Source organism: Blennius ocellaris, assembly GCF_963422515.1.
Source record: "Blennius ocellaris genome assembly, chromosome: 11".
NCBI classification, from domain to species: domain Eukaryota; kingdom Metazoa; phylum Chordata; class Actinopteri; order Blenniiformes; family Blenniidae; genus Blennius; species Blennius ocellaris.
Window position 1 is genome coordinate 15546295 of NC_137660.1, and position 27774 is coordinate 15574068.

The 27774-nt window shown below is 40.7% G+C and overlaps 3 protein-coding genes across 3 annotated transcripts; 1 reads left to right on the top strand and 2 right to left on the bottom strand.

The window, feature by feature from the left end:
* Positions 1-66: 66 nt before the first annotated feature.
* Positions 67-13657, bottom strand: nudt4a (nudix (nucleoside diphosphate linked moiety X)-type motif 4a). Its single transcript, XM_080504442.1, has 5 exons — positions 13540-13657; positions 8908-9018; positions 5774-5818; positions 5447-5534; positions 67-1472 (listed from the first exon to the last, which is right to left on the bottom strand). Exons 1-5 carry the CDS (start codon positions 13636-13638, stop codon positions 1246-1248), a joined length of 570 nt encoding a protein of 189 aa, XP_080360568.1. The 5' UTR covers positions 13639-13657; the 3' UTR covers positions 67-1245.
* Positions 13658-15776: 2119 nt separating this feature from the next.
* ube2na (ubiquitin-conjugating enzyme E2Na) lies at positions 15777-22053 on the bottom strand. Its single transcript, XM_080504443.1, has 4 exons — positions 21945-22053; positions 18129-18375; positions 17578-17718; positions 15777-17190 (listed from the first exon to the last, which is right to left on the bottom strand). The coding sequence occupies exons 1-4, from the start codon at positions 21972-21974 to the stop codon at positions 17153-17155; spliced, it is 456 nt and encodes a 151-aa protein (XP_080360569.1). The 5' UTR covers positions 21975-22053; the 3' UTR covers positions 15777-17152.
* Positions 22054-23185: 1132 nt separating this feature from the next.
* Positions 23186-26093, top strand: c1qtnf13 (C1q and TNF related 13; the record flags this gene model as incomplete). The annotated part of the gene is made up of 2 exons (XM_080504440.1): positions 23186-23216; positions 25039-26093. The coding sequence occupies 2 exons, from the start codon at positions 23186-23188 to the stop codon at positions 26091-26093; spliced, it is 1086 nt and encodes a 361-aa protein (XP_080360566.1).
* Between the last annotated feature and the right edge of the window lie 1681 nt (positions 26094-27774).

Below are 27774 nucleotides of genomic sequence, written 5' to 3' on the forward strand. Positions count from 1 at the left end.
CACATAGGAAAAAAAAAAGAAATGATTTGAGCCATATTTCCTCAAAGCACGTGACAGTCAGTGAAGTGGAATCGTTTATTCAGCACTGTGTTCATGAAATTTGAGGAAATAAAACAAGGTGATGTGATTTCATGGCATTACTCACTGTCTAAGATTATGGGGGTATTTCAAAATGAAATATAAGTAAATTCAAGTCAAATCACACCAAATACTGTACAGTCAACTTAATAAACACACATTTCTCTTGGCATTATCCACAACTGTAATCCCGCTAAAGATGAAATAAATAAGAGATTCATAACTTCACAGTTTACACCCAAGCTGTAGTGATCATAAAACAAACATGGTAGATTTTGCAAGGCACTTGCAGAAACAGATGAAACAAACTCCTGAATGTCTTTGCAGACGTCCATTAACTGTACATCTGACACATACACTTGTGATTCATTTGGGTTATTTTGTAAAATACTGTTTGAGCCAGCTGCTGTTGGATTAACTTTTCTATAGCTGACTCGGGTTCAGTTTTTTTTTAAGGCCCACATCTCAACTGTGACAGTATCCTGTAATGTGTTCAGATTTCACAGTTATTTTATTAGAGCATGGTGTATAGAAATCATCCCACATAATTAAACATCACATCATGTACTAGTAAGGTGATAATTACAGGCAAAACACTGCTGTCGCATAAAATGTAGAGTTTCTTTTGGGCTCAATTCCTAACATGTCCAGAATTATATTCTCACAAAATACATGAAAGTTAAGTGATTCACACATTTGTAGGCACTGTACTCCATTTCCGATCATCTTGCAGATGAACATTATTTGGCACGGTCACTTTGGGAATAGGGCTTGCTCTCGGAGCAAACACTTTCCAGTAACTGCCTCCAGAAAACCACCAACACACTGTGACCATTGCCAGAGAAATATTCAACATGTAAGACTAAAAATAATCTTTATTGCATAAGCACCACACCGAGGGGAGAGAAAAGAAAACATCTAAACCAAATGCTTTAAAGCAAACATAATTGTACTATTAGCTGGTGATCGATGTTTACAAAAATACATACAAAAAAAAAATCTTAAATACATTTTGAAAACTCTTTGACACTCTCTGGAGCCACTTCAAATGTCTTTTCCAACCAAATCAAAGTTTATACAGAACATTTGAAGAAGCTGTTTCGGTGAAATAAGAAAATCCTTCTCATTTCACAGGTCCATCACAGTCTTCTTCAGAAGGACTGACTCCTATCTGTTGACCAGGTCGGAACCCTGCATGGAGCAAACCACGTAATGAGGTGTGTTGTTGACTGTCACCGGAGAGCTCGGGGTGTTGCCATTGGTTGGGCTGCATGCTGGACCGCAGATGGGGTGACAGATGTCTTTGAGTCCGCGGAGGTACTCTGCGTGGACAGGCTTGTGGCTCTGCAGCACCCCGATGGCTTCGTCAACCTTGAACCACTTCCTTTTTCTCCCTTCGAAGAGATTCAAGAGAGGATGAAAGAAATCGTTTTTTATACGACTTGTTATGATAAACTGTATGAGCGATTGTCCAATTCGCTACCAATGTCTGTTCTTGTGAAAGAAAGTGAAGGCATATTTATTCCTTCAATATATTCAAATATATCCAGAGAAATAGATAATATTATAAAATATACAACAAAAATAAGAACATTTGTGTCTGGTAAATAGTTGTTTTTTTTGTGTCTGTCCAGAGCGATTTGTGATAAATGTTGGTTAAAAAAAATAAGACGGTATCCCAAAGCAGAGTGTGCGCAAACTGGTAATCACCTTAATGCGATGCCAAGCCTGTGTTTGATTCCTCACCACACTACTGAGACTCCTTTATGTTAAATAAATAAATGGTTGAATTGCCAAGATGTCTTCTTTCTTAGACGTCAAATATCAAATCCACAAAAAAAAAAACCACCAAACAAGAATCAACAGCACAGAAAAGTCCCTGAACAAGACCCTCTGCTCGCTCCAGGCACTGCTCTGTGTGGCTACTACCGATGGGTATAATAAAAACCGAAACCATTGCTCACAGCACAACACATTAAAGCTTGAGGCTGATGGTTTACACCAGTAAAACGCCACATCTTGGTTCACTCTTATCAGTGGACAACAGGAAACAGAAGCGGCAATTGGAATGTAGCAGATGGTAAAAACTCAATTCTCGCAATTTCTTCCTCGGGCAGATGGGAGGCTCAGAATATGGCAAAAAATCCTGCTTTGTATCAGTGTTTCCAGCATCTTAATGAATTTATGCCACAAAGAATTTATTCAAATGTGAAGGTGAAAATGTGTCCAACCCTGTAGGAGTAGGCTCTACCTAATAAAATGTCCAAAGAGTGTAAATACATAATATTATTTAAAAAAATAGGTAGCGCTATGCTGTGTTATTTTCATTGCATTCTTTGATAGAATTGAATTTGTCTCGTGCAAAATGACACAAAATGCAGTGAAACTACATAGTTTTATTCTCTTGCTGTTTAGGTAGGAGTCGCCCCAATATTCGGAGCACAACCAGAGCTATGTTGACTCAAAAAGAAATGTACACAGTCACATTAGAGCTTAACGTTTGTATTACCGTGGAGGACGACAACTATGACGAACTAAAAACATAAAGTTGAGCCAATGGCATATTTTTTTTGTTCAGTTTAGTTTTTTGTTGGTTTTTTTCTTACTATTTCAGGGGTGCCAAATACAGTGTAGTTTGACTTATAGTGAACCAAAGATTTAAGGATTTAAAAACTTTAGCAGGAGTTAAAGTGTGCTTGTTTGCAGTTGTTTGTAGGAAGCTTTCCAGGAGCTTTTTTTTTCTTCTTTTGAAAGAATATCAGCAGGATTTGTCATCTCTGGACACAAACTGCTGTGCAAGTATGCACATTCTCATTTGTCCAGGTAGGAGGCATCTCAAAGCTAATTGAATGAGGTCAACTGGACTTGGATGCCATAGAACACATTTCTCATCTTTTCCTTGTTGCTTCATGATTTCATGCTGTTCTGTTAGCGAGGCTGACGACTGTAACTAGATACAGAAAAAAAAAAACTGTAATTCTTTTATCTTACAGTTCGATAATTAAAATCTGTGAAAATAAATGTTTCATCTTGTGTTTGTGTGACATTTCTGTGTGGAGTTTACATAGTCTTGGACCTTAGACATTGTCTCGTATTTCTATGTAGGATAAAGCAGTCTAAATGCTAAATTAAGGTACATTTGTGATTTATGGTAAGAGTTTGATACTGTGGAAAGATTCCAAACGACTTGTATGTTTTCTTACACCAATAGATGTATAGCATCAAAGAGATAGTGGTGTATCTCAGAGGGTCGTTTGGGTGACAAAATCCGCGACTTTCCTCAACAAATAAAAATACCCGAACATCCCAAGGAATACCATTTTATAGCACAAACAGACAGAGACCCCCCCGCCCCCCCCCCCAAAAAAAAAAAAATAACTGTGGTGCTTGTGTCACAGCTCTGACGTCAGTGTGGACATTGTCCAGATGTTACAGTAAATGGTCATCAGGAGGTTGTTTATACTGCATTTAAATATTCCACCCCCTTCCTCCCAGTTTGTTTCAGCTGAACTAACTTGGTATAAGGCCTTTGATAATCAGCGGAAGGTGTGAGGGAGAGGAGACGCCCACTTAACGCTGGCACCCCGAATGACACGGCCAGCAGCTTCTCGGTAGATAGCGAGCGTAAATGAGACCAGTCGCCGCCCAAAACTCTTTCCGCTCAGTCACGGCCCTTGTGCAGGCCAAGAGAGGACACATAAGGAGGGGGCTGTGCAGAGTGATGATAACTGGAAAACAACTGGGCACAGCAAACATTCCTCCCCCTCGCGAACAAGGCTGAACTCTATTTCTGTGGCTGAAGGGAGTGAATGATCGCAAGCCCAGTTTCCACACCAATTAATAATAGTTTATGAGCGACGCAAAACCCAGAAGAAGCAGAAGGTTGGAAAAGTATTTAATTAAGTGAAAAAGATCACGAGAAGAGATATAATGAAAGTTTGGGGCTGCAGGTCACCAATAATATAAAAACAGTGAGGATTCACAAATGAAGTCTCTTGCACCTTTTGTTTTTAAAGGCAAAGTCAATGAAATGAGATGAAATACCATTAAATCGGTTTCCACAGCTGTTAATTCAATCACCAATAAAACACCCAGTTGAGTTTCCAAGTGGAAGCAAAGTCTCTTTAAAAAAAAAAAAATGTGTGACAGTATTTTAGGATGGCAGGTCGAGTGCCTCAGTGTCTCCGTTTACAAAGTGAAGATTGGAGACCAAACAGTCTCGCTGGGCGGTTTCCACTTACTTTTTTGTCACTCGTAACTGGGGTAAGAGGGTAGGAAATGGCTCGGCTGGAACTTACTGCCCCGGTTTTTTATGCTTTGATAGAAAAATTCAATACGCAATATTTTTGAATCAAATCATTATATAACCAGAGACCTTTATTATCCAAAAGACAACCTTTTTAACTGAGCCAATAAAAAGCCCCAAATATCTCCAATAATTTTTTTCAGTTGTGTCAAGCATTCCAATAAATGACTACTTCTTTCAGAAAACATAAAAGGTACAGGAAAACACCACCAAGGACAATAAAGAGGAAGACTGCGAGCTCACGCCACAATTAAGCACTTCATGATATTTGTATATCTTTTAAATGGCTTTGAACTGTTGACACGCAAAACTTCAGCGAGACAGCATACACAGGGTGTGTATCAGTGAGAAATCCTGTATGTAAACAGACACGGTGTCAATTAAATCTCAAAATCGCCGTATATTCATCACAGTGCGGTAGGTTAAGAGGCCTAAATTACATGCTCAAATGTTTTTACCACACAAGTCATTCTGTGAGTCAGAGAAAAAACAAATAAATCAAGGCCCTTCAAAATATGCGAGTTAGAAAAATAAAGGGGTGTTGTTATGTCAAAGACAGACTATAAAAGATTTTTGTGAGTAATTTAGCAAAATAAACGCAGGAGATTTCAGAGGACAATATACTAAAATCTTACAGAAAGTATACCTATTTTTATATTTTTCTAAAGTTTCACACTTGTTCCATCTGTGGCGACCTGAGAGAGGCGACGGGCAGATCACAGGGAGTTGATTCAGAAGACAATACTGTTCTCACACACAAAATTATTTTCCTTATCAGACTTTTGTTGTTGTTGTGTTCCAGGTTTGAAAAAGAACACAACGAGCTTGATTAGTTGAGAAAAAGAAATCCCTCCATCTTAAGACTGGATGTGGGATCATATGTGATCGTCACTGACGGCCAACTGCACAGTGTGACGCTTTTGTGAAAACGATCCCCGAAATTAGTTGGATGAGACTCTTCTGCATATAAACTGAACATCATTATGATAACTATAATCAGGGTTCATGTAAACATGACAGTCTGAAAGATTTAAAAACGAATGTGAATAATATGAGACATACCGATGTTGACAGAGTCCTCCCAGTCTTCCAGTGTCTCTGTCACTATGAGGGTATAAACATAAGTCCTGTGCTTTCTGTCTTGATTGTGCTGAAAAAGGTGGAGATGAAAACGAAATGAACTACAAAAGTTTACTGGCGTAAACAAAGCGTGGAATAGTTCACATGGAATGCCGATCAATATATTTACAATAGATGGACACGACACAACTCAATGCTTGATGATTGACACAGAAAAGTCCTAAACCTGATTGCGACATAAAATTAAGCAATTTTAATACAATGGTAATCGTATATTCTATATCGTCTTCATAAAGTTTGAAAACGTACCTCAAAAATGCCAAGTAGCCTGCCAAGCTTTCCCTTCACACCCGCCTGCAGACAGAACACACGATCAATTACCAGTAAAATTGCCATATTAGCAGTAGATGGGAGGTAGTATGTTCAAGTTTTTTTGTCATTGCAATAGAATGTGTTGATTTGTAAATTTCTCTTTTTATCCTGAAACAGTCACACAGTTAAGCAACATGCAGCCTGTCGATAAGCTCAGCGTGTCTCAAGTATCGCGTAAAACGCATTCTTAGTTCAGAAAACCCCAGTACGGGCTCAGCATTGCCACGTGCCTGAGACGGCACGGCGCAGATGAGCAGGTAGACCTAAACATAGCGGGAATGATTAAATGTCCACACAGAGCAGCTCGACTGCAGTGCAGAGCACGAGTTTCGGATCCATTTCTGCTTAGGCTCAGTATATTATGGGGTCACTTCAGAAGAGGGCAGCAACTGAACCGTGAGCCGTGGAGCTATCGTCAAAACCCACGTGCATCCTGGATGTACAAGATGCGTGGCTCAATTGTGAGACCCTAAGAAGAAAGTTGAAAATACATTTGCAAAGCAGAAATGAAAAATTCAGTTTTTAACTATTAAATAAATAACACGATCTCTTCTTGAGGGATGGCAGGGCTTATGAATCCCGAGAAGAGTCGTATAGCTTTGTGTGAAAATTAAAATTCAGGTCGGAACTTTTACAAGAATTTATCCAAAGCAATTGGGCTGAACCACTGCCCAAATGTTTTGAGTTGTTTTATTTGGCGCTGCCTTGTTCTCGTCCCCAAACAAGAAATATGCCATAGAATTTGAAACCTTGTTGGCAACTAATATGAAAACAGTCCACAACACTTCTAGCACATAACCACAGGATTCAAATGTTTATTTTCTTAAAGTTCAAAAAATATGGCTTCCTCAATCACAGTGTTTTTGAAAATGTAGGGGTTTGTTCTTTCAGGTAGTTTAGATGGTGGACCTCACACATAACGCTGACCGAGCAAATTTCAGAAAGCATATCTTAACCTTTTCAACTGTTTTTGAGGCCAGAAGTACTCCTCGATATTTGTGTGTTTTTATTTGGTTCTAGTCTTTTTTTGCTGTCGTTTTTGTTTGAATGACTCTTAAAAAGTCATCTCACTTGGTTTATTTATTACTTGTATTCTCTTGGAAAATGGAAGAGGTTGAGGTCCTCTCAGAAGAACCAGAGGGATGTGCAGGGGGACAGGGGCATCTGGGCTTCTTAGGATTTGAAGACGGTGCAGAGCCAATGAAGCTCTGATTACTGGCTTCAATCTCTTCATCGTGAATCTTTTCGGTTGAATTGAAGTTGAAATAGATTGAAACATAGTTGCTTTTTAATACAATAATCAAGGATACATGACAGAGTTTTCAAACACTTTTTAGATTAAATATTTTAACATAAATAATCGGTAAGTAGTTCTTGAGAGACGTTAAAGGTTCCATGAATTGCTGAATATTTTAATAACTAACAATCAAGAGTAAAAATATTCTTCGCATTGATCTCCAAGCTCTATTAAAGCAAGTTTAGCCGACATTTTCAATTCATCTCCAGTTCGTGAAGTAGCATTTGGCTCCCTCGAGCACACTCCATAATTCAGATTTTAGCATGACAGATGAGTGCTGAACATTATAACCTGAATTATTAGTTTTCTGAGGCAGTAGTTCAGCGGCGTGTCTATATTCAGGCACTCGTCTGATCCGAGAGGGGCGGGATGTGAGTAACTGGAAACCCTTCCCAAATGTCCCCGCCATGCTTCAGAGCTGTCAACGCACTGGTCGCCGCAGCAGACGTCCACAGCTCACTACGCTATAAACACTCTGGCAAACAACCAGCCGGCGTCCTTCACGAAACCAGCCAACAATTAACAGACAATTTGTGCATCGGTGCCAAATACTTTCTGTATGTGTCTTTTGAAACAGGAGGGCAATGATTCCCAATATTTGCTTTCAGTTTATGACCATCTTTGTGCGTCAGAGTTATCAATATATATTAAAAAAATAAAATAAAATCAGGTACATAATTACCCGAGTGAGGCTAAATCTTTACCTTCATGTTGAAGTTCAAGAATTTCATCCAGGTTTTAGTTGCAGTGAAAATTACAGTGAAAAATGTCTTTTGCATCATGAAATTTGTGTTGGATACTTTAAAAACGTTTTATTGACAAATGTATGCGTTTGCGCGAGCTTCCGACATGTGAACCGGCCTCTATCATTGTCAAGTGACCTCGTCTATCCATTGTTCAAGGACACTTCGACATGTGGACAGGGAGAATCACACCGGCACTCTTCCGGTTGTGAAGGTGACCGCTCTACGGACTGATCGCTTATGTCAAATTTCAGCAATAAAATGAGCACACAAAAAGGGAATTACTTAGCCGTGTTAATGTGCAACAGATTAAATCTTTGGCCTAGTTCACAAATGAAGCTATCACAAGGACCAATCTTAAACGGGCCATAAATGGTTGAAAGTTGGCCTTCAGTCGCAGTTTTAAGTCAGAAAATGATTTTTTTTTTTTTTATTAAAAATAAAACCCCAAACCATCAATCAAGCTAGACTTCATTTCTATTCAGTTTGGGATTATGTGTAGTTTTTGAAATGGAATCAGGAAGACCTGTATCTCTACCATTATTGACGCAACACAAATTCTCTTAAACTCACTGACCCCTGTCTGCTTGAGTGTATTTTCTGTAACACAGACTTTTTTTTTTTATTGTTGCCAACACAAATAATGAGGCAGTTTTAGATAATATTCAGAAGTGATAGAAAAAAATAAATCTGCACTAAGAAAGTGTTGATGCCTGAAAAACCTACTGTAATGATGTAATAATCACAAAATGAATAATAATAATACATATCATAATAAAAAATATAAGATAATGGGTTTTTATTGCAAACTACAATTGATAAAGTAAATATTTAATGAAACATTGCAAAACAGGATTATTATATGTAGAATATATATATATATAAAAGTCATCAGGCTCATGCCGTTTCCAGTGGCGACCCATCTCCCAGTGACGAAGATGGGTCACACACCCATGGAGTGTAAAAAAAATAAAACATAAAAATAAAAGAGCAAGATAAGCAGGAGGAACTTTTATGTTTTTCGAGCTCACCTCCTCGTACACCTCCCTGACGGCGGCTCCACACGGCTCCTCATCGGGCTCCATCCCTCCTCCTGGCACAATCCACTGGTCCGGATGCCGACTGCTGCTCACCAGCAGCACCTGCCAGGGACAAAGGCCTACATCAAGTTTCTATTCAACAAAACATGGTAATGGCGTGCCCAGGTCATAACTACTCCGAGAGCCTGTTCGCAGTCAACTGAGGTGCTCTTCATTCAGCTGATGCAGACTGGATATCTTGCATATCATGTCGGTCACACACTTCATCGACTTAATGCAACACGGGTGAATTGTGCTTCCTTGCACGTCACTCTCCGTGCCATGTAATCGAAATACATAAATGAGAGCAGTTTTTATTTGGTTTTTTTTATGTTTTATGTTGTTTGAGATCTCAACACAGGAGTTCATCATGAAGATGCAGCCACCTGTGATTTTTGTTTTATTATTTCATTACCGTTGAAAATCTTGAGAATTAAGTCACTAAAGGCGACAGTCACTCCAATCTTCACGTGATCCTTTATTGATCGACAGGCCTTTAAAACTAGATCGTAAATCCCTTTGAGACAGAGATGAGAATCATTAAATACTTTACGGTTTGTAAATAACCAAAATGAGGACAGACACAATAACAGTAATCCACAGAATCAACCTAATGTCATATACACACACACACACACACACACATATATATATATGACCTCAGACACATACAGTTTAGTGTTTTTTTTAGGCGCAAGCTGCCTCTCGGTTGGTGAAGTCACTTGACCTTAAATCTTATCTGGCATCATACTGACCCACATTAGGGTCACATGTGACTGTCTGAATCCCGCCTTGAGCAAACTGGACACATGTGATCGACTCCTCAGACAGCCCCGCTCACGGTCCCCCAAAAGCCTGCAGCCAACATCGGCTTTAAGCACGCTTAACACACCAGACGAATGCAACACTCCCAGGAGAGGTTTCCCCGGTGTTAAGATGCATCTGCATTCCTTGCTGAGACCCGATAGTGGAAGCATGGCAGATCTGTGAAGGGAACTAATGGGGACATCTTCACCGCTGGTCTCAGTTGCATAGGAATTACTGTGATGAGTGAAACCTCACGCTGTGTGACCCTGCGCTGTAAGTCATTCTGTAACCAATTCTGACCTAGTAAGAGGACCCCCCCCCCCCCCCCCCCCACCCCACCCCCATCCCCAGAGAGAAATGCCCTTGAAATATTATTTTGACAGCCAAACTGTTGAAATCACTTGCACAACTTACCGCAGTCTAAAACTACACCTCAACATCCACAAAGGAGGGCTTGTCCACTTGTTTACAGGACGATTGATATAAATGCTTCAATTGCATGTGGTCGTAACTCCTGTGTCCCTGCATTCACAAACTCTGCGAGGACCACATGACTTATTTTTAACGCGGGCAACTCTGTTAATAAATGTGTGCCGTTAACAGGGAAAGCGATTTCGCTGTCATGTGATATCTCTCCGAGTGACCTGAATCAGCTGCAGTCACTCACACAAACCTGCAGAATAGAAACTCTTTTTTTTTTTTTTTACACCAGTAAAATCATGAAATGCAGAAGAGTTGGGAAAGGAGAATGACCTTCACAGCCCACTATGCAGTATGTGATAATAGATAAAGGAAAATGAATTACCTTTGCTGCATTGTGTTGTTATACACTGATATTTAAAAAAAAACATCTTGCAAAGAAGAATTATCATTTGAAGTAACTTTGCATCGTCCTACTTTTTTTTTTTTTAATAAAAACAGTATTTTACACAATTTAAGTCTTGCAAAAACGAACTAAACAAGTGCACTGTGGACGTTTCAATGACTACATGTGCATGTGTGGATCGTGTAACACTCTATGCGGCAAAGCGTTGCATGTATGTCGAGCTGCAGAGATTGAATCCCTGTTTACTCCACTGTCTATGCAGGTCCTGAGGACAGCAGACAAACTGTCTCACTCACAACACACACACACATACACATGCATGCGCAATTTCACACAAACGGCGTGTGAAACACGTAGGCACTTGCACATTCACAGCTACTTGCACACGGCCAACAGGCTTTTCAAAAACCACTGGATCAGCAGTTGCTTTTCTGTATGAAAACAAAAGAGCAGAGCAGAGGAGGTTAATGACCCCAACAGACACACACACGCACACGCGCACACTCACACACACACACACACACACACACACACACACACACACACACACACACACACACACACACACACACACACACACACAGAAGGGTGAGGAGCGCTTTAAGTTGGTGCATCGACAATCCACCCTAAACACTGTTGACTGACATTCATAACAAGTTAAATGAAAGGACTGGTTTATGATGAGAACTCTGGTGAAACTGTGTACACCGTCTGGCCACGGTGAAATAATCCCCTGCTCATGCTTGTGGTATAATTTTCTGCTTTTGTTGAGACTATGCGTCAAAAGACAGAAGGTCAATGCAGAATGATGTTTACTGACTTACAATGAAAAAATAAAATACACAGTGAGTGTATGAAGATGGTGTACAATTACAAAAATTCTTCTGCAGAATGTTTCAATCTTAAGAAACCCCGAATTAACTTTTCTTTCTTTTTTTTTCGCTCACATTTTTATAGTTGAAAGCAATGTATTTCATTTTTGTCTGAGTCATAGCTGAGGAGACGCTCAGAAGGCATCTTTACAGTAAGTTATCAATGAGCTTTCACTGTCAATATGACTCTCACCCCCTCCATGATCAACGGCAGCAGATTTCACCCCTCCATAATGCACTGTGGCCATCAAACTCCACACACTTGTTGCTTGTATTCATTTTGTTGAGACGTTAAATAGATTTTGCGGAGGTGTTTTTTTTTTTCTCCCCCCCTGTGAGTATACAATATAAAGTTATTATGTCTGTCATCTTTCTGGGGACAGTTCACGTCTCCAGCTGACATGTTGACGAACTTGACCATAAAGCAGGCATGCAGACTGGACGGATAGTTTACCACATAAAGTGTGGCACATGAAATCAGAAGCTGAGACAGAGTGGAGGAAGGAAGGACGGAAGGAAGGACCGAAGGAAGGAAGGCAGGCAGGCAGGCAGGCAGGAAGGACACAATCAAGAAGGTGCCATCAATAAGTGACTTTCAGTTCATGTCAGCTAGTAATGTCTGTCAGTGGCAGCCAGCACAGACGCCATGAAGAAACGCAGCGGTCAGAGCGAAGAGGCCAACAAGCACAAGGAAAGAAAATCTGTCAGGGGCCAGCAAGTGGCTGCACCTTGTTTCTATAAATTGCAGCTGATAGGTCACTCGGTGTTTAGCACACTGTGTAACAGCCACCCGACTGCTCCAGTCGCACGTGGTCCTGAGCTGGGCTGCCGTCATCAGGAAGACACTGAGGATCTAGGACACCCCTGGCGTCACGGCATACGACTTTACAACTCATCTCATAGCAAAGTCAAAGTCTTGCACAGTATCTCGCTTTATTTAAAACTGTGTTGGTCATCCATCGCGTCTGTTTTAAGTGCCAAAACAGTGTTTATCCATAGAAGACCATTGATTGGTGACCTGTTCAGAGCTCTTACTGAAGAGAGAGGAAATATAATGTCATTGACAGGTTGCCAGAATATTTCAAGCATTTGTTTTTAATTTATCACTGTTTTGATTGTGATCATGATGGCGTCCAGTTGTATGAATTTGACTTTGATTTCATGATAATATAGTATTTCCCACATTAAGAGAGAATTGTGACAAAATTATCTTTTAAATACATTTACAGTTTTTGAGATGCAACTGTAAAAAGTGGACGAATGCGTGAATCCAAAATGTACATTAAAAGCTTTAGTTAAGTGCAAGGACATGGCAAATGTGGTCAGGACTTCATCCTGATTGCACACAGACCAATAAGGGCAAATATCACTATTATAAAGATTAAACTGAGGTGAGTGTGATGGTTTGAGGCCAGTACGTTTACAGTAAGTCTGCAGAAAATGAATGCAAGTCGAAACGTCTATAACCTCCCCTGAAGGTATGAAAACACCAGGTGTTTTCCTGAAAGGCTGTAGTTTATTAGAAAACCACTGCAACAGCCATTATAATAAAAAAAAAAAAAAAAAAAAACAGAATTAAAAAACGAGCAAAGTGCAGCAGCTGAACTGTGTGTCTGCAGGCCAGTGAACACAGTAACATCAGCTTATGTCAGTACAAGTCATAAAGCAAACCTCTCTCAGTGAACGCAGATGCAATCATTTATAGTGACAGGAGGTATTTATAGGCTTATGAGTGTTGGTGGCACTGAGGTTTATGCTCACATGCAATATTAGTAGACCCGTGAAATGCATCCGCGGCTTACAAAATTGTCATCAAATAAATTCTGGCCTGTCATTAACAGGAGTGCAGCACGGTGTGCAAAGCCTGCCTTGGATTCATATGAATTGGCGAGTTATCTATAAAGGACGCATCTTGCAGTAAAGTTAAACATTTGACTCCACAAGATCTTCATCATGAGACAGTAGATGTAGGCGACAGAGTTGTGAAACGTTGGACTGTCTAATGCATAGAACAGGTGAATAAAGGTCTTCTACCACTAGCAGACAGAGACAGAACTTTTATTTTTTGTTTTTTTTTACCTCGTCCTCCGTCTCATTCCTGAAACAAACACACGCCGCTCGTCTCTTGAACCCTTCGCCGTCGTACGTCCTGGTCTGGTTGGGCTTAAACTTCATCATGTATGATCCAACTCGTCGAGCTCCAGGATAAAAAAAATAAAATACAAATACAAATAAAAGCAGCAAAAAGACTAGGATAAAGTGACAGAAAGCAGCAGCCTGGTTTCTTCAGAGAGCCTTTTCATTCATTTCTGCACCGAGTGACTCACTGCGCTCGCGAGTGGAAGCGGCAAACGTGCATTATGTTTCTGGCTGGTTTGTTTACATGACAGCGAAGTTTCACGCTCTGAAAATGGAAGTTTCTGAAAACTGCCTCCACATTGAAATGTTTTCCGAAACGCCCCCCTCCCTCTCCACCCTCTCCCCGACTGCGTCCGAGTCGCTTCTCTGAAGCGCCTCGGGACGCGAGCATGCGCACTACAGACACGGTCATCCTACAGGTTGCCAGGTTGGGAAGGATTCCTCTGAAATTGGGCCTGAAATGTCACAATAAGCTTCTATTGAGTGTTTAAAAAAAGTAATGAAATGAGAGTATGTGCTGTATTGGACTTCTTCATTGGTAGTGGGTATTGGTTAACTAAGGGCCGCTTTGAAATCCTCCTGGTTCCTGTCTTTCTCATGAAACCTTGAGGAACAAGCTGCAAAACAAGCAAAGGAAAAGGAAGAAAGAAAAATAAAATGGGATGAAGTTCAATTTAGGGGTTACAATTATAACAACGGCTCAGCAAGAAGGTCATAGGTTGAAGTATTAGTCCTTGTCCTTAGTGGTTGTCCTTCTTGTCCAGGATGGACGTAGCTGCCTTTGCACATAGTAACCTGGGACTTGCGCCAGCCCTACAATCATGAAGAAGATAAAGCAGCAGAGAAGATGAATGGACATAACAATGACTATAAACAAGTTTTAAGACATTTTTTTTTACTGTATTTGTAATCAAACATAATTTAAATTTTGAGGATATAGTTTGCGTCAAGGTTTCTCAGTTTCTATTAGTTGTTTACACATTTGAGAGCGTTAAGCAGCATTTTAGTTTAAAGTAGTAAAATACCTTAATGTATGTTTTGCTTTTGAAAACATTTATTTGTGTATGATTGACTAGTACAAGTACAATTATGACCTTAAAAAAATTGTCAACATTGTCTGTGTCTAATAAAAGATCATTTGTTTCACACTTAAGGAACAAGAGTAAATTGGCCTCCAAGTCCACGATTTGACTGGTTGTTCTACCTCTATCTTTGGTTATTTGGTGCAGTTTTGAATCCCGGTTTGCTTTATGTTGTTATTTATTATAAAACATGTGATCATTTGTAGAGAGTTTGGGAATTTGGTTAGTTTCGCCTGAGTTTCGGCAGTGAGATCTGACAACCATGGAAAAACCTTGCTTAATAAAAAAGAAATATGGCCTGTTTTTCACATTAGGCAGGTTTAGAAAAACACAAATAAAATTATCAATTTATTCTGACATGAGGGAGATACTGAAGTGAAATAGTGCAAACCACAAGCAGTTATGAGTTGAACTTAAATTCCTGTGGTTGCTTCTTTACCCATGTAGTCCTTAAAAGACACTGCTTCCAGTGGAAACGTAGAAAAAAGGCCTCATCACTGGAAAGAAGCCGCCTGGTGGCGCTGTTTACCTGCAGCAGTGTGGAGTGGCCGGAACATGCTGTCTAGCTGGGTGCATATGGGTTACAAAGCTCTCTGCTGCACCCTACTGGTTTAAACGACACAAGGTGAGGCGTTAAAAGGCGTGGGGAATGTTGGAATCCGATTGGCTGGTGGGGGGATTTCCACCCACGTCCGTTTAAGTCGCAACAAGCAGATCAACTAATATTTCAAACAAATAAACATTTCTACTGAGCTGGAATCGAGCAATTTTCAACCAGCTGAGCTCGTAATGTATTTACTCCTAATACGATTTTTTTCCTATTATCTTATTTTTGAGCCTCCCATTTGCTGCCTATTTATATTGCCAAGTTTGTATACAACTGTGTGAAACTTATCATGTCCAGTTTGTTGCTGCAACACTGAGATCTCTCAAATCTAATCACTGAGTCAACACAATTTCAACGTCAAGTGCCTCTGTGGGAAAATAGCAACGGATTCAAAATCCACGTTTTGCTGCTTTCAAAAATAAAGCGATGACTTGTGTTTGTGCTCCATTTGGCAAATCAGGTGAAAGAACTGATCTTTGATGCCGGAGTGGGCATCGTTTTTGCATTTGTCTCTCCCTTCAGGAGTCACACATACAATAAAACAGTTTATTAATCAACAGAGTTTATTTACAGAACATAAGAGCACATGAGTGAACTGTTCGTAGCATTCCGAGAGCAATAAAACACCTCCCCCTAAAGTGAATACAGACATTTTAGATCGAGAACCAATCACAAGTCAAGAGTTGAAGCCGTCATTTCTCCACATCTTTTGCGGTTTCACCCCTTCGATCATCTCCCGACACCCCATACGTCCCTTCAGGGTCCAGTCACATTACAAAATGAATTAACAGCTCAATTGTAACCACGGCTCTGTGACTGAATCCTGAGTTGTTAAACCAGTAAGTCTGGCAGAACAAGACCATGACGACATTAAGAGGGGAAGCAAGAGTAGTTAGTATGGCGATAGCATTACAGATTCACATATATATTTATATATATATATAAAAAAAAAAAAGATTGGATATGACCGGGACGTATCAATGAGAAAACTATGAAACACCACAATGTCTACACCGCCACCCACAAAGTGCACGCTGGTTAAATGGTTCAAAGTGATGCAAGGCTCAGTCTGGCTGGATATTTTCTAACTCCTGGTGTGAAACAGAAGAAGGGAGATGCTTGTTAATTCCCCCGCTGCTGGGCGATCCAATAAAAACCAACAAAAAAAGTCCAGGTGAGTGTCTATATACGGTGAGCTTGTAGGAGTTAGATGCTTTTAATAACAAAAAATATATATATACCACAGGAAAACAAAGTTAAGAGACATATGTGTATTATTTTGACCACTTCTAAGCCGGTGTCTCGTCCCCATCAGCGTTACCAGGAGTACAATAAATATTGTATTTGTACAATAATCCATTGCTCCATGCAATGTACAATCAACAATCTCAAAATAATAATAAAAAAAGGCCAATGTGTGATAATGTGAGCATTTTATGAGTGTGGCTGCAGGCCTCTGTTCCTGGCAATGCTGATCCCTGCCAAAACCACCGCATTGTTTCCCTTTAACAATTTGAGACACTACCCCCCCCCCCCCCCCCCCCCCCCCCACAACTGGGATGAAGAAAGCCAGGTGAGCGAGCCTAAAACCTCATCCCATGCATTTCAAGAGTAGTGAGTTAGGCAAAAGACAAATCAGTTTCATCACTAGAGTGCATTTAAATCACCAAAATGTCAGCATATGTTAACATATAAATATATCTAAATAGATAGATACATGTATATATACATACATAATAAAAAGATAAAGACTGTGTCCTTTAAATGCAAATGGGAGCAGGAAGAAGAAGAAGGTCTTGGCAGCACGCGACTTGTGTTCACACACGCTTGACACCCGACTCGTGTTTCCACTCGTTGAGCCGCTTCATTTTTCCTTCGCGTAGAGCCTGGTCCATTTCCTGGCTGCAGGCGGAAGAGAAAGACGAGATGTGGATTCAAACAGAAATGTTTAAAAAGTGTCCAGTTCAGTTGCGTAGTATGCAAGGAATGCTTCTCAAGTGGGAAAACTTTCACAATACTCTCCAAGGGGCCTGTCCACGTTACACGCATTGTTTTTTAGTCAGAAGGACAAGGACAGTGATCCTTGCACCTTGCCTCTTAAAGGGGCAGGCACACAGAATTTAAAGAATCCTTTAAAAGGATCCCTTTAAAGGATGTTTTAAAGGATTGTCATAAACCCATATTTGAAGCTCAACAGGACAATATTCAGCCATATCAGACGCTTGGAGTAAAACATTTCACCATTTCAAATACGTTTTCAGCCTCGGCCAGCGGTCAACCTTCCCTCACCTGTTTCTATGGCTTCGGCTTCGTTGTTCTTCCACTGCTCTGCCACATCATTTGCTAGGGGGTCGTCGGGGTTGGGTGCACTTAGTAAGGCCTGGATTGATAGCAGCACCGTGCGAATCTGCAGAGCTGGTGACCATTTGTCTGTGGGGGAACAAAACACACGAGGTCGAAAATAAGGAGGGACGACGAGAAGAAGAGGTGCCTCATTCAATACTACCGTCAGCAGTAAGAGGGCAGTGAAGACATGGAGTTGCACGAAAGCTCCAGTTAAGAGCCATTCATGTAACCCGAAGAGTCGTTTGATCTTTTGAGCAAGGTGGAATTGTTAAATCCCTCACTTCATTCACTGGCCGGGACACAATACAAGTAGGAATTCCTACAGTAACAAGGCCAACAGAACAACATTGCAAAGAGGCCATAATACACTGTCAGTCGGCTGTTATTCTAAGTTCTCTGCAGAAGAAAGCCGGACTTTAAAAGCAAAACAGACGCCGGGCGATAAAACACACAGCCATCTCGCCCAAGACCGACGCCACAGAGCGCTGGATTACCTTTCAAAATGTCTAGACATATTCTTCCCAGCTTGTCCACGTTGGGATGGTATATTTTGGTCATGAAACGGACTTTCGGGGCCGCCATGGGATATTCCTCTGGTAAAAAGAGCTCGAGTTTAAATGTGCCTCCCTCAAACGGCGAGTCCTGAGGCCCGGCGATGACCACATGAAAGTAGCGAGCGTTGGCTTCATCTGGCTCTGCCCGGATGCCTGGGACCGGCTCTTGAGACAAGCGCTGGGTTTCCTGGTGAAAAAAAAAGAAAAGAAAAAGAAGACATAAAGAAATGACATGTTTATGTGTTTTTACGTGACAGGTCACTAATGTTCTCACAGAATCTGTGAGAGTGAGTAAACTTAAAAAAAAAATACTACAGATACGATCGCTCACAGCAAACTGGTGAATTACAGGAGAACCACAGCAACCGTTCTGCATTCCTGTCTTCCTGTTTTTGTCAGATAGACATGAGTCATCGCTTTCAATCTCTTACAACACATCATACAGGGGCCATTTTGATATACTATGCCGAGAAAAAGCCCTTTGGAATATTCTAGATCGCTGAATTAAAAAAAAAAAAACATATGCAAGCTGGTAGATTCCAGTTTATATCCAAATAAAGCTGAATTCTAGGATATTCCAAAATTGTTCACCTACTTTTTCTTCACCACCGTCAACTCAAGACAGATGTGACATTTATAATAATGACTTTATATATTGTGAAATTAACTTCATGAATATGATGAGATATGCTTGTTTGTCATCATCATGAGGCAGCATCATAACAAATAGATTAATCGAAAGGGTCAGCATGCTAGCACATCCGAGCTGCCAGTACAGTGGCTGGATTTTATTAATATCATTACAAAAAATGAAGCGGCCTGTTTTCTGCTTGCCGTTTGTCTTTAAAGGAGGGTGGGGTGCCTTTTACTGCAGTACGGCTCATTGCTGTGTCTTACGGCTGAGTGCAGCGTGTCATTGTCTTGTTAGAGGTGACACTGACTCAGCTGCCACACCTCGGGAGGTCAGTACTTCCATTAGTGCCACTGCAGCAAAGTTACACCCAGCTCCGCGTGAGAGCTGAAACATGCCTTCACTGTCTGAGTGACACACCTCAGCAGGGCTAAAACTTTATTTGGTTTTATCCCGCTCTTATTTTTTTACTATTCCTATAAAATAAACTCATTTGACCACTTTTTCCCCCCCGGCATATATAGATGTTAAATCTCATTGTAGCCACCTGGAACATACCCAACCGCGGATACGAATGCCAACCGACACGCACCACTCCTGCTTCTGCCACTCTATTCCTCCATGTAGCTCGGAGTGAGATTCCTGAAATGTTTCAGATAACCCGCAGACAAAACCATGCAGTGAAAACACAGACAGGAGAGGGCCTCCTCGTCCCAGTCACACGCTCCGACGGCTCGGCTCAGCAAGTACTGTTCCCAGCTTTCCCACCACCTGCTTTCTCAGACACCTGTTACAGTTACACTGCTCCCGCGACCTTCTCCAAACGTAGGAATACACATGTGCAACCGTTTCATGTTTCAGTACATTTTTGCCCAACCTTCAGTTTTCTAACACAGAACTTAATGGCAATGTTTGCAACAAGTGTTTGATCCATGAATCCACCAATAGATGTCCTGGTTCAGTTTGAATTGGTATTTAAACAGTTCTCCTCATCATGCTGTTCACATCTTCACATCATGAGACCAAGACGACATCTAACGATTGATCAAACGCACCTCGCCATCGAAAGCCTTCAAACAGGATGCTGTCAGACAGAAGAGGCCACTGAGCTTAGAGGGTCACAAAGGGACATCAGCAGGTTGAACAGAATAACTGAAAGGTCATAGAAAGGCATTTGTGCCGAGCAGAAATTATGACCATCAACGACTTTGGAGACGTGGTGGCGGTGTTGTTGTTACAGTGTGGCCAGGTGTGTTTAGTCAATACAGAACTGTCCTACACTTTGGGAATGGTACAGTGACAAGCCCACGCTCCCTGAACAACATCAGTAATCCAGTCATTGTGTCAAAGCATGAACAACACAAGCCTCCTTTCATCTCCATGGACAACAATCCTGCAGCTCATCAAGGTGGCATCATTATGGAATGGCTGCTGGAGACCGGACTCCCTGCACTTTCTCCACACCTGAATCCCATAGAAAACCTCTGGGAGCAACTCAGTTGTCTGTCGCCCAGAACCCCAATGACCTGAGGGCCCTCCTTCAAGAAGAGTGGGATGCCGTACCTCAGCAGACAATAAGTCGACTTGTGAACAGCATGAGACATTGTCAAGCTTTAATGATGCTCAATAAGAAAAGATAAGACATTCAGAAGTTAACATTTGGTAAACATAACATTGTTGTTGGCGTTATTTTCAATAAATTCTACGAGGTGAGGAAATCACCTTAGCAACTTTCATGATAGATTTTCACTGTAGCATGAAATCTTAACGTTTTCAATAAAATTGACCTGCAAGACAAGAATGTCAATATTTATGTGAGCAGGATGTCCATCTGAACCTCTAAACTTTAGGCTTAAGGAGACTATTTACAGTGTGTCCAGTAAAAACCTCTGATGTTTTATATGCAACTTCAAGGGAGAAACAAATATGCGACTTTAATAGAATCAAAAATAACACAGCTTAGGTCTTTTTAGTGAACCAATTTTAATAGTTAGAATCTGTGGTACTTTCACTTGGAAATAAGTGGATTAGACTGGTCATAATGCCTCAGAAGTTAGTATTATCTTGTATGGCGAACATCTGAATTTCATGTACATGGTGTATATTTGCCACTTTATTGAGTTTCAAAGCACTTTACACCTGACAGCAGTGATCACAAAGCAAATTTCACACATGCTAAATATACGTGTATAATTTGAAGAAAATACACTTTGTGTCCGTTTGGTCTAAAACCATTTCTCCTCCACATATGGTATAAAATTAATCAGAGTTTCTCAGACCTGAGGAATGATATAGGATGCAGGAATGTTAAATTGGGTGATAATATTGCTGCCAACAATCTCAACACTTGGTTGACTTAAAACCTCTTTGATGATCTTTGTTTTATGACGCAACTGTTGTACTGGTTAAAATATACCAGTGCAGCAAATTTAAGTTCCTGCAGAGTGTGTGTATGTGTACATATTAATGAAACTGGTTTGGTGACAGTTTGAGCAGCAAAGACAGAAATTAAATTGTAAGGTTTATTGTGAAAGCACAATATGAATTGCACTATTTACCCACAGACAAGTTACGAACTACACAACCTTTAGATTAGCACCACGTCTTGCTGTTTACAATCCCAAGACAACTTTTAATTTGGATCAAAAATCAGCCAGTTATAAAAGTTGATCCTGGCACCTTGTTCCGACCCGAAGAGGCAGCACTTCATCAATGTCAACAACGCTTACGATTAAGGTGTCAGTACGAGGTTAGAAGTTTCCGGTCAATTGGGGAAAAAAGCTAACAAAATAGCCGCAGCTAGCAGGGTTAGCTCGGTTAGCTCGCCATCCTTTCACCACAACAGGGAACTTATAAACACCAATAAGACTAAAAAATGATATTCGGGTGATATCAGCCGACACGCATCGCGTTAACGGAACACTTTCACGGAGCGTTGGTGTATTTTGATCGCACACTGCGTCGGCATATGTGGGGATGACGCGGAAGTTTCTACATCAAAACTAACGTTAGCCAGCCGGATGCTAACGCTAGCGCGCGTCGCCGTGGAGCGGGGAAGCTCCACGCCGTCGGATATCACGTTTCAGCCGCGGCCGCGGAGCGGCTGTTCAGCGGAGAATCATTACCTTGGTGATCCTGCGAGGCAGCGCACACATCGTGAATTTAATGCAGGCTTTCCGCTCGGGAGTCGTGCCTTCTTTCTGTCGCTGGCACTGACAGCAAACACACCGTCGTCTTCCGGGTTGCGTGCGTCACGAGAGCGGCTCACCTGACGATTTACTGATATCAACCTGAGCAGGTGTCAAGACAAAATAAATCATCACTCACGTATCATCCCAATAGCATATATCATGACTCCTGTCTCATCCCCACAACGTGTATCATCACACCTTTACCATCTCATGATTTTATAGCTTGAATATTTATTCAGAGATTAAAATTGCAGAGTAAGTAAGCACCATGCACGAATAGAACGAATAATGAATCATACATTATTTGAGTAATATAAAGATTGATGGGCCTAGAAACATAGCTGTTGAAATACAAATGTACCCAACAAATGACAAAAATGTATATTTAATAAAACTGTCTGAAAGCTGAATTATGCTCCCTTTTAACTGAACTGAAAGATGCTGGATGATTTGACGGTGCAGTGGTTCATGTCTGCTGGCTGCTGGGGCCTTGTCTGTTTTGAGTCTGGATGTTCTCCCTGTGTGTGTGTTTTCTCTATCTTCACCAGCTGTAATCAGAAGTCTAGTTTATTCCGCTCAATTGTGATACTCAATTAAAACCTATAGGCTGTGCAACTAATTCAACTTGGCTTATCATTTGCACATTTAACCTTGGAGTATTGATTTGTTTTTGGAGATGAACAGTTGATTGACAGATGGGTATTCTCTCTGACTCAAACTAAAATAAGGATGCGATAATGCCTACACCTATCTACTTCTGCTGTGATGCAAAGTTGATGATTTCAGTAAAACTTGTGACTTTGTTCAAACTGATGACTTCTGTTAAAACTGTTGCCTAATTCTGAAAAAAGACATCTTTTCATCCATATGGCAGCAAAGGTGTGTTTTTTCCTGAACTTGCCACTTGTTACTGCCCTATATCTTCTCGGCTTTTTTCACTCTAAACAATGAACCCAATCGACGTAACACATCTGAGAGCCAATAAGGCTGCATGCTGCAGCTGTATTTTCACAGTTCTGTGGACTGTAGACTGAAGAGGAGCTCCTCCTCCCCACAGATCTGCAAGGACAAAAGCTTCAACCCCCTAGATATCACACTGGATGTTATTGTCACATCAACAGTCCTGCAAACTCTCAGGAACTTTATTTGAATTTTTGACCTGAAACAAGGCCAGCATGAGTTTTCTGCCCCACCGAAGCTCAACAGGTGGGTTCGATATCTTTGTAACAGCTTAAATTTTGTTCGTTTTGGCAACTGCAATCAGCAATTAAGCTTTAAAAAAAAAAAAAGTATATATTTTTTTCATTTTGGGATTGCTTTATTCATAGTTAGACATTTTTTTACTGTACGGTTTTATCAGAGGTTGGTAAATTTGAAGTATAATCTTATCCTATGTTGCGTGCATACATTATTTTTGCATGGACCTTAAATTTACAACTTTATCTTTTGTCAAATGTATTGAAATTAAAATTTGGGGGAAAACGGTCAGGGCTATCTGACTATAAAGTTCTTTACCTCTGTTTTTCCAGAGTCGCTTCAGGTTAAATATGAATCATTCGTGTTCTCCAAAATATCGATAGTATTATGCATATAAAACATGTTAAAATGCACATAAACCATAAGTCTATAATTGCTCTTGCCTTTTACCTTTACAGGTGCAAAGTTCCCACTAATTTAGTTGAACTCATCAAAGTTCTTCAGACAAATCTGACTATGTTGTAGTTTAAATGGATCCATTTTATACATACACAATATTTTAATAATCACATTACATAGGATTTTTGCTGTTGTTGACATTGAAAGGTTTAATCTATAAATCCCTCGATGTGTATTTACTTGCTTGTCAGAGGCTTTCTACCTTAATACAGTCAGTGAAGTAGAATCAGATTTTGTCAATACGATGACAAGCAGAGACACAGACCAACGATGAAACACATTATTTCCGTAAAGGAAGAAAGTGGCTTATTATTTGATCCAGACTCAATGATGTTCTGTTTGAATGTGCTATATAGTGTTGAAATTATATCCTATAGTTTATATATCCTGTAAAATATTTAAAACCTATTCTTTTAAATGAAAATCATGGATGTGAAAGAATTATCAACTCTTCAAAGTCACAATTAATTTTTACTTTGTAGTATTGTCTCTCAGTGGTCTGTCCTGCCCCACCTCACAGAGCCGCTGAAATGTTCTATTGTTCAACACACACAGGAACAGATGAACCAGCACCTAATGCACAGCCTCGTCTCTCAGTGCACAGGGAGAACAGACAATATCAGCCAAATTACAGGGGCGGCTGCACAAACTGAGTGCTTTGTTTAAGTCAACAGAATCCAGCCAGACTTCCTTATCAACTCATACCAGATAGATTACTAAATAAGCTCCATTGGATGCTTTAAACTCACATTAATGGAAGATAATGCACTTTTAAAAGCTCACACCAGCTTCCAGGTCTTTTTACTGTCACGTATCTGGTGTCAGATCTGTGTTCGGAACAACTCAAACAAGTGTATCTTTATTAAACTGATGTACTTCAGTAGATTAATGAGAGACTATTACAATTTGAGCAAGTAGAAGGAAACTTGTAAATAGCGCTCCTTTCTGCCACAGTAATTCATGAATGTGACTTTTCAAAAATCTGATCCAAGTTCAGCTCAATGACTACCACTGACGCTAATATATCACAGTAACAATACAAGAATGCAACTATGCACACGTGATTAAGACAATCCAGAGATACTGTTAAGGGTAACATAACTCCAACTTGTTGAAGTAGCAGAATAGTTTTTAGTTCCCAAGGTTGGGCCTCATTAACCATGCAAAGTTAATGAGTGTCTTAGCAAAATAGATTATGCAAATTATGTGGAAATCTGTGAGTTTTACAAGTGCAGACAGGTTTATGATCAATCTGATGACCTCCTTAGACCAACCTGCTTGGGATATCTCACATATCTTCCATTTACTTTTATCTACAAATATAATTTCAATTATGTGCTTGTTTCCCCCCCCCCCCTCCCTCATGTTTCAGCTCAGTGGAGCACACATTACTACCTGACATGTTTCTTCATCGCGCTCACCTCCTCTGGACCGGTTTCAGCTCTTTATGCCGCTCCAGTGACTCATACAGGCCTTCGCTCTGCTTTCTCCGCCACACAAACCAACAGTGTGGTGGGAGGCACGCAGAAAGCAGTGACTTTCAACAAGCTCATGGTCAACATCGGAGGGGATTTCAATCCAGACGGCGGCCACTTCCGCTGCCGGATCCCCGGGGCGTACTACTTTTCATTCTCCGTGGGGAAATTTCCCAAAAAAATGCTGTCTGTCATCCTGGTGAAGAATGGGGAGGAGGTGCAAGCCATGGCGTACGATGACTACCGTAAGAAAGGAAGAAAGGTTCAGAGCCAGAGTGTCATGATCAGTCTGAAGGAGATGGACACTGTGTGGTTACTCTTACAGCAGAACCCTCAGTATGCTTTGTACAGCAATGCTGGCCCTTACATCACCTTCTCTGGCTACCTTGTCTATCCTGATAATCCCACAAGCCACATCAGCAACCACCTGTCCACACCGGCCGTGTCCTACCCAAACTGCCCACCTCCGGCCGACACCTCGGCCAGAGATCAGCGCCGCTCAGCCTTCTCCGTGGCTCGGACGTCTGTCCTCATGGGCCAAAGCAACAGGCAACAAGACAAGCCGCCGCTGACCTTTGATGTGGAATACGTCAACATCGGGGGCCACTTCAACAAAACCTCGGGCCTGTTCACCTGCTACTTCCCAGGGACATACTTCTTTGCTTTCACAGTGGGGAAGCACCCGCGCAAAGCCGTCTCCGTGAAGCTCATGACCGGGAAAGGCGAGGTGCAGGCGATGGTCTTCGACGAGGACACTTCAAAGAGGCGAGAGATGCAGAGTCAGAGCCTGTTGCTGTCTCTCCGCAGAGGCGACAAAGTGTGGCTGTACAGTCAGCAGGACGAGCGCTATGCCGTTTACAGCAACCAGGGCAGGTACACCACGTTCTCCGGCTTCCTGGTGTATCCCGACGCAGAAACACCTCAGACCAACCAGGACAGAACTCAGCTATAAATGTCAAACCCAATCATGAAGTCTTTAGAAAAGCACCTCGCCTTATAGTGAACCTTTGTCTATGTTTATGTGGAATGACAAGAAATAACTGCGAGTCTGGGCTCACTCAGGGCTCACGGCATAGTTACTCCAGAAGATGGCGATATGATCCAGTTAATAAGAAGAGAGCACATAAAGTGGTTAACTATTTTTTTATACATATAAAAGTGCAATCCCAGGCAAGATATCCCACAAGGAAATATGTCCTCTTATGTTATTGAATCCGCATAGTTTTCTATCAAGCCTTTTATGGAAAACCTTTTGTTGTAGTTCACAAAGAACTATATATATATGGTGTAGAGTTTATTCAAATGGCCTTACTATAACAATATGTCTTGTCTGCTGTAACAATATGTCTCAGTATGCTTTGCATGAAACCTTTATATTTTAAATAGATCTGTTACATGTGTATTTTTGGAAACAAATAAACTTGTTCATTATTTTGATGAATCAAGTTCTTATTCCCTCGCTCTGTCAAATGAATAAATGTTGCAAAAAAGTGGAAGAAGAAACCGAGTGAGTCACAATGTGATATATGAGGCTCATCACTACATATATTCTCAGAACACGCAAGTAAATCCTCTACTACACCAGGTGGTGCTGAAGTTCTAAACTCAGTTTTCATGGCGCCTCCGCCATCACAGCCAATAGCAACAGTATTATGATGAAGACGATGATTGTAATTCAAGATAGAAAGTAAGAAAAAGCTAGCTGGCAAAATATAAAAAAAAATGAATGGTCAACACCAGTGTTTATATTTTATTGGAGAAAATTGAATAAGCCATGCATAAACACTGTTATGGTCCTCTGATTATGAGTGGCTTTTGAGAAGTAATGATATGCATAAATAACGCACCAAAAAGTCCTTGATGAGGTTGGCTAAATGTTTGCTAAATATCATACATAAATAGTTAAGTTGATGTTTCTAAATCATTTCTGTTCAGAATCATTGAAATGCATTGAGAAACAGATCTTTAAAATTTAGGACCTTAATATTTCACATATACAAGATGTTTCACCTCTGTGATTTACTTCTTGTTCTAAGAGGTGTGGGGGAAAAAATTGTCCCACAACTAACTTCATTTAGAAAAGGAAACATTGTATTGTGTATAGTATTTAAAGGTGATAACCCACAGAGGCTACGCTGTTCCAAACATTACGAATGAATCTAAACGTGAACTCTGTTTAATTAAAATCACACACATTTTCTGAGCACTGCATCACTTTTCAATGAGCGCCAGTGTTTGTACTTATCTGATTAATCAATGAATTCCATATGAAGTGTAGGCAGTCTTTTAAAAATAAAACATTTACCCCAAAGCCCAACCTTTGAACAGGTTTATCTTTGTGCTGACGACTCACAATATGAAACTGGGCTGGCTGAATCACACACATACTGTATGTGTGATGGTGGTGTGGTCCATTAAGGAAAAAAAAACAAAACTCCACATGCAAAAATCAAAACAATATTCTAACCCAATCACAGAGTGAATAGGTGACTAATGCCATCCGAGTTAGGTAGGACAGAGGCAAACATGTTGTGCAGGGTTTTTCCTTCCACACGCTCACATCCTTCAGTATGAAGATGAAATAATCCTGAGTCGCATATAAGTCTCTCAAGCCAAAATGTTCACGCATTTCA

Excerpts from the sequence above, each read along its gene's own strand:
- ube2na (XM_080504443.1), bottom strand. The coding sequence starts at position 21,974 with ATGTGTGCGCTGCCTCGCAGGATCACCAAG. Across the intron at positions 18,376-21,944 it reads TGCCTCGCAGGATCACCAAG|GAAACCCAGCGCTTGTCTCA; the intron begins GTAATGATTCTC and ends TTTTTTCACCAG. Across the intron at positions 17,719-18,128 it reads ATGTCTAGACATTTTGAAAG|ACAAATGGTCACCAGCTCTG; the intron begins GTAATCCAGCGC and ends GTTCCCCCACAG.
- nudt4a (XM_080504442.1), bottom strand. The coding sequence starts at position 13,638 with ATGATGAAGTTTAAGCCCAACCAGACCAGGACGTACGACGGCGAAGGG. Across the intron at positions 5,535-5,773 it reads GGCTACTTGGCATTTTTGAG|CACAATCAAGACAGAAAGCA; the intron begins GTACGTTTTCAA and ends CACCTTTTTCAG. Across the intron at positions 1,473-5,446 it reads GGAGGACTCTGTCAACATCG|GGAGAAAAAGGAAGTGGTTC; the intron begins GTATGTCTCATA and ends ATCTCTTCGAAG.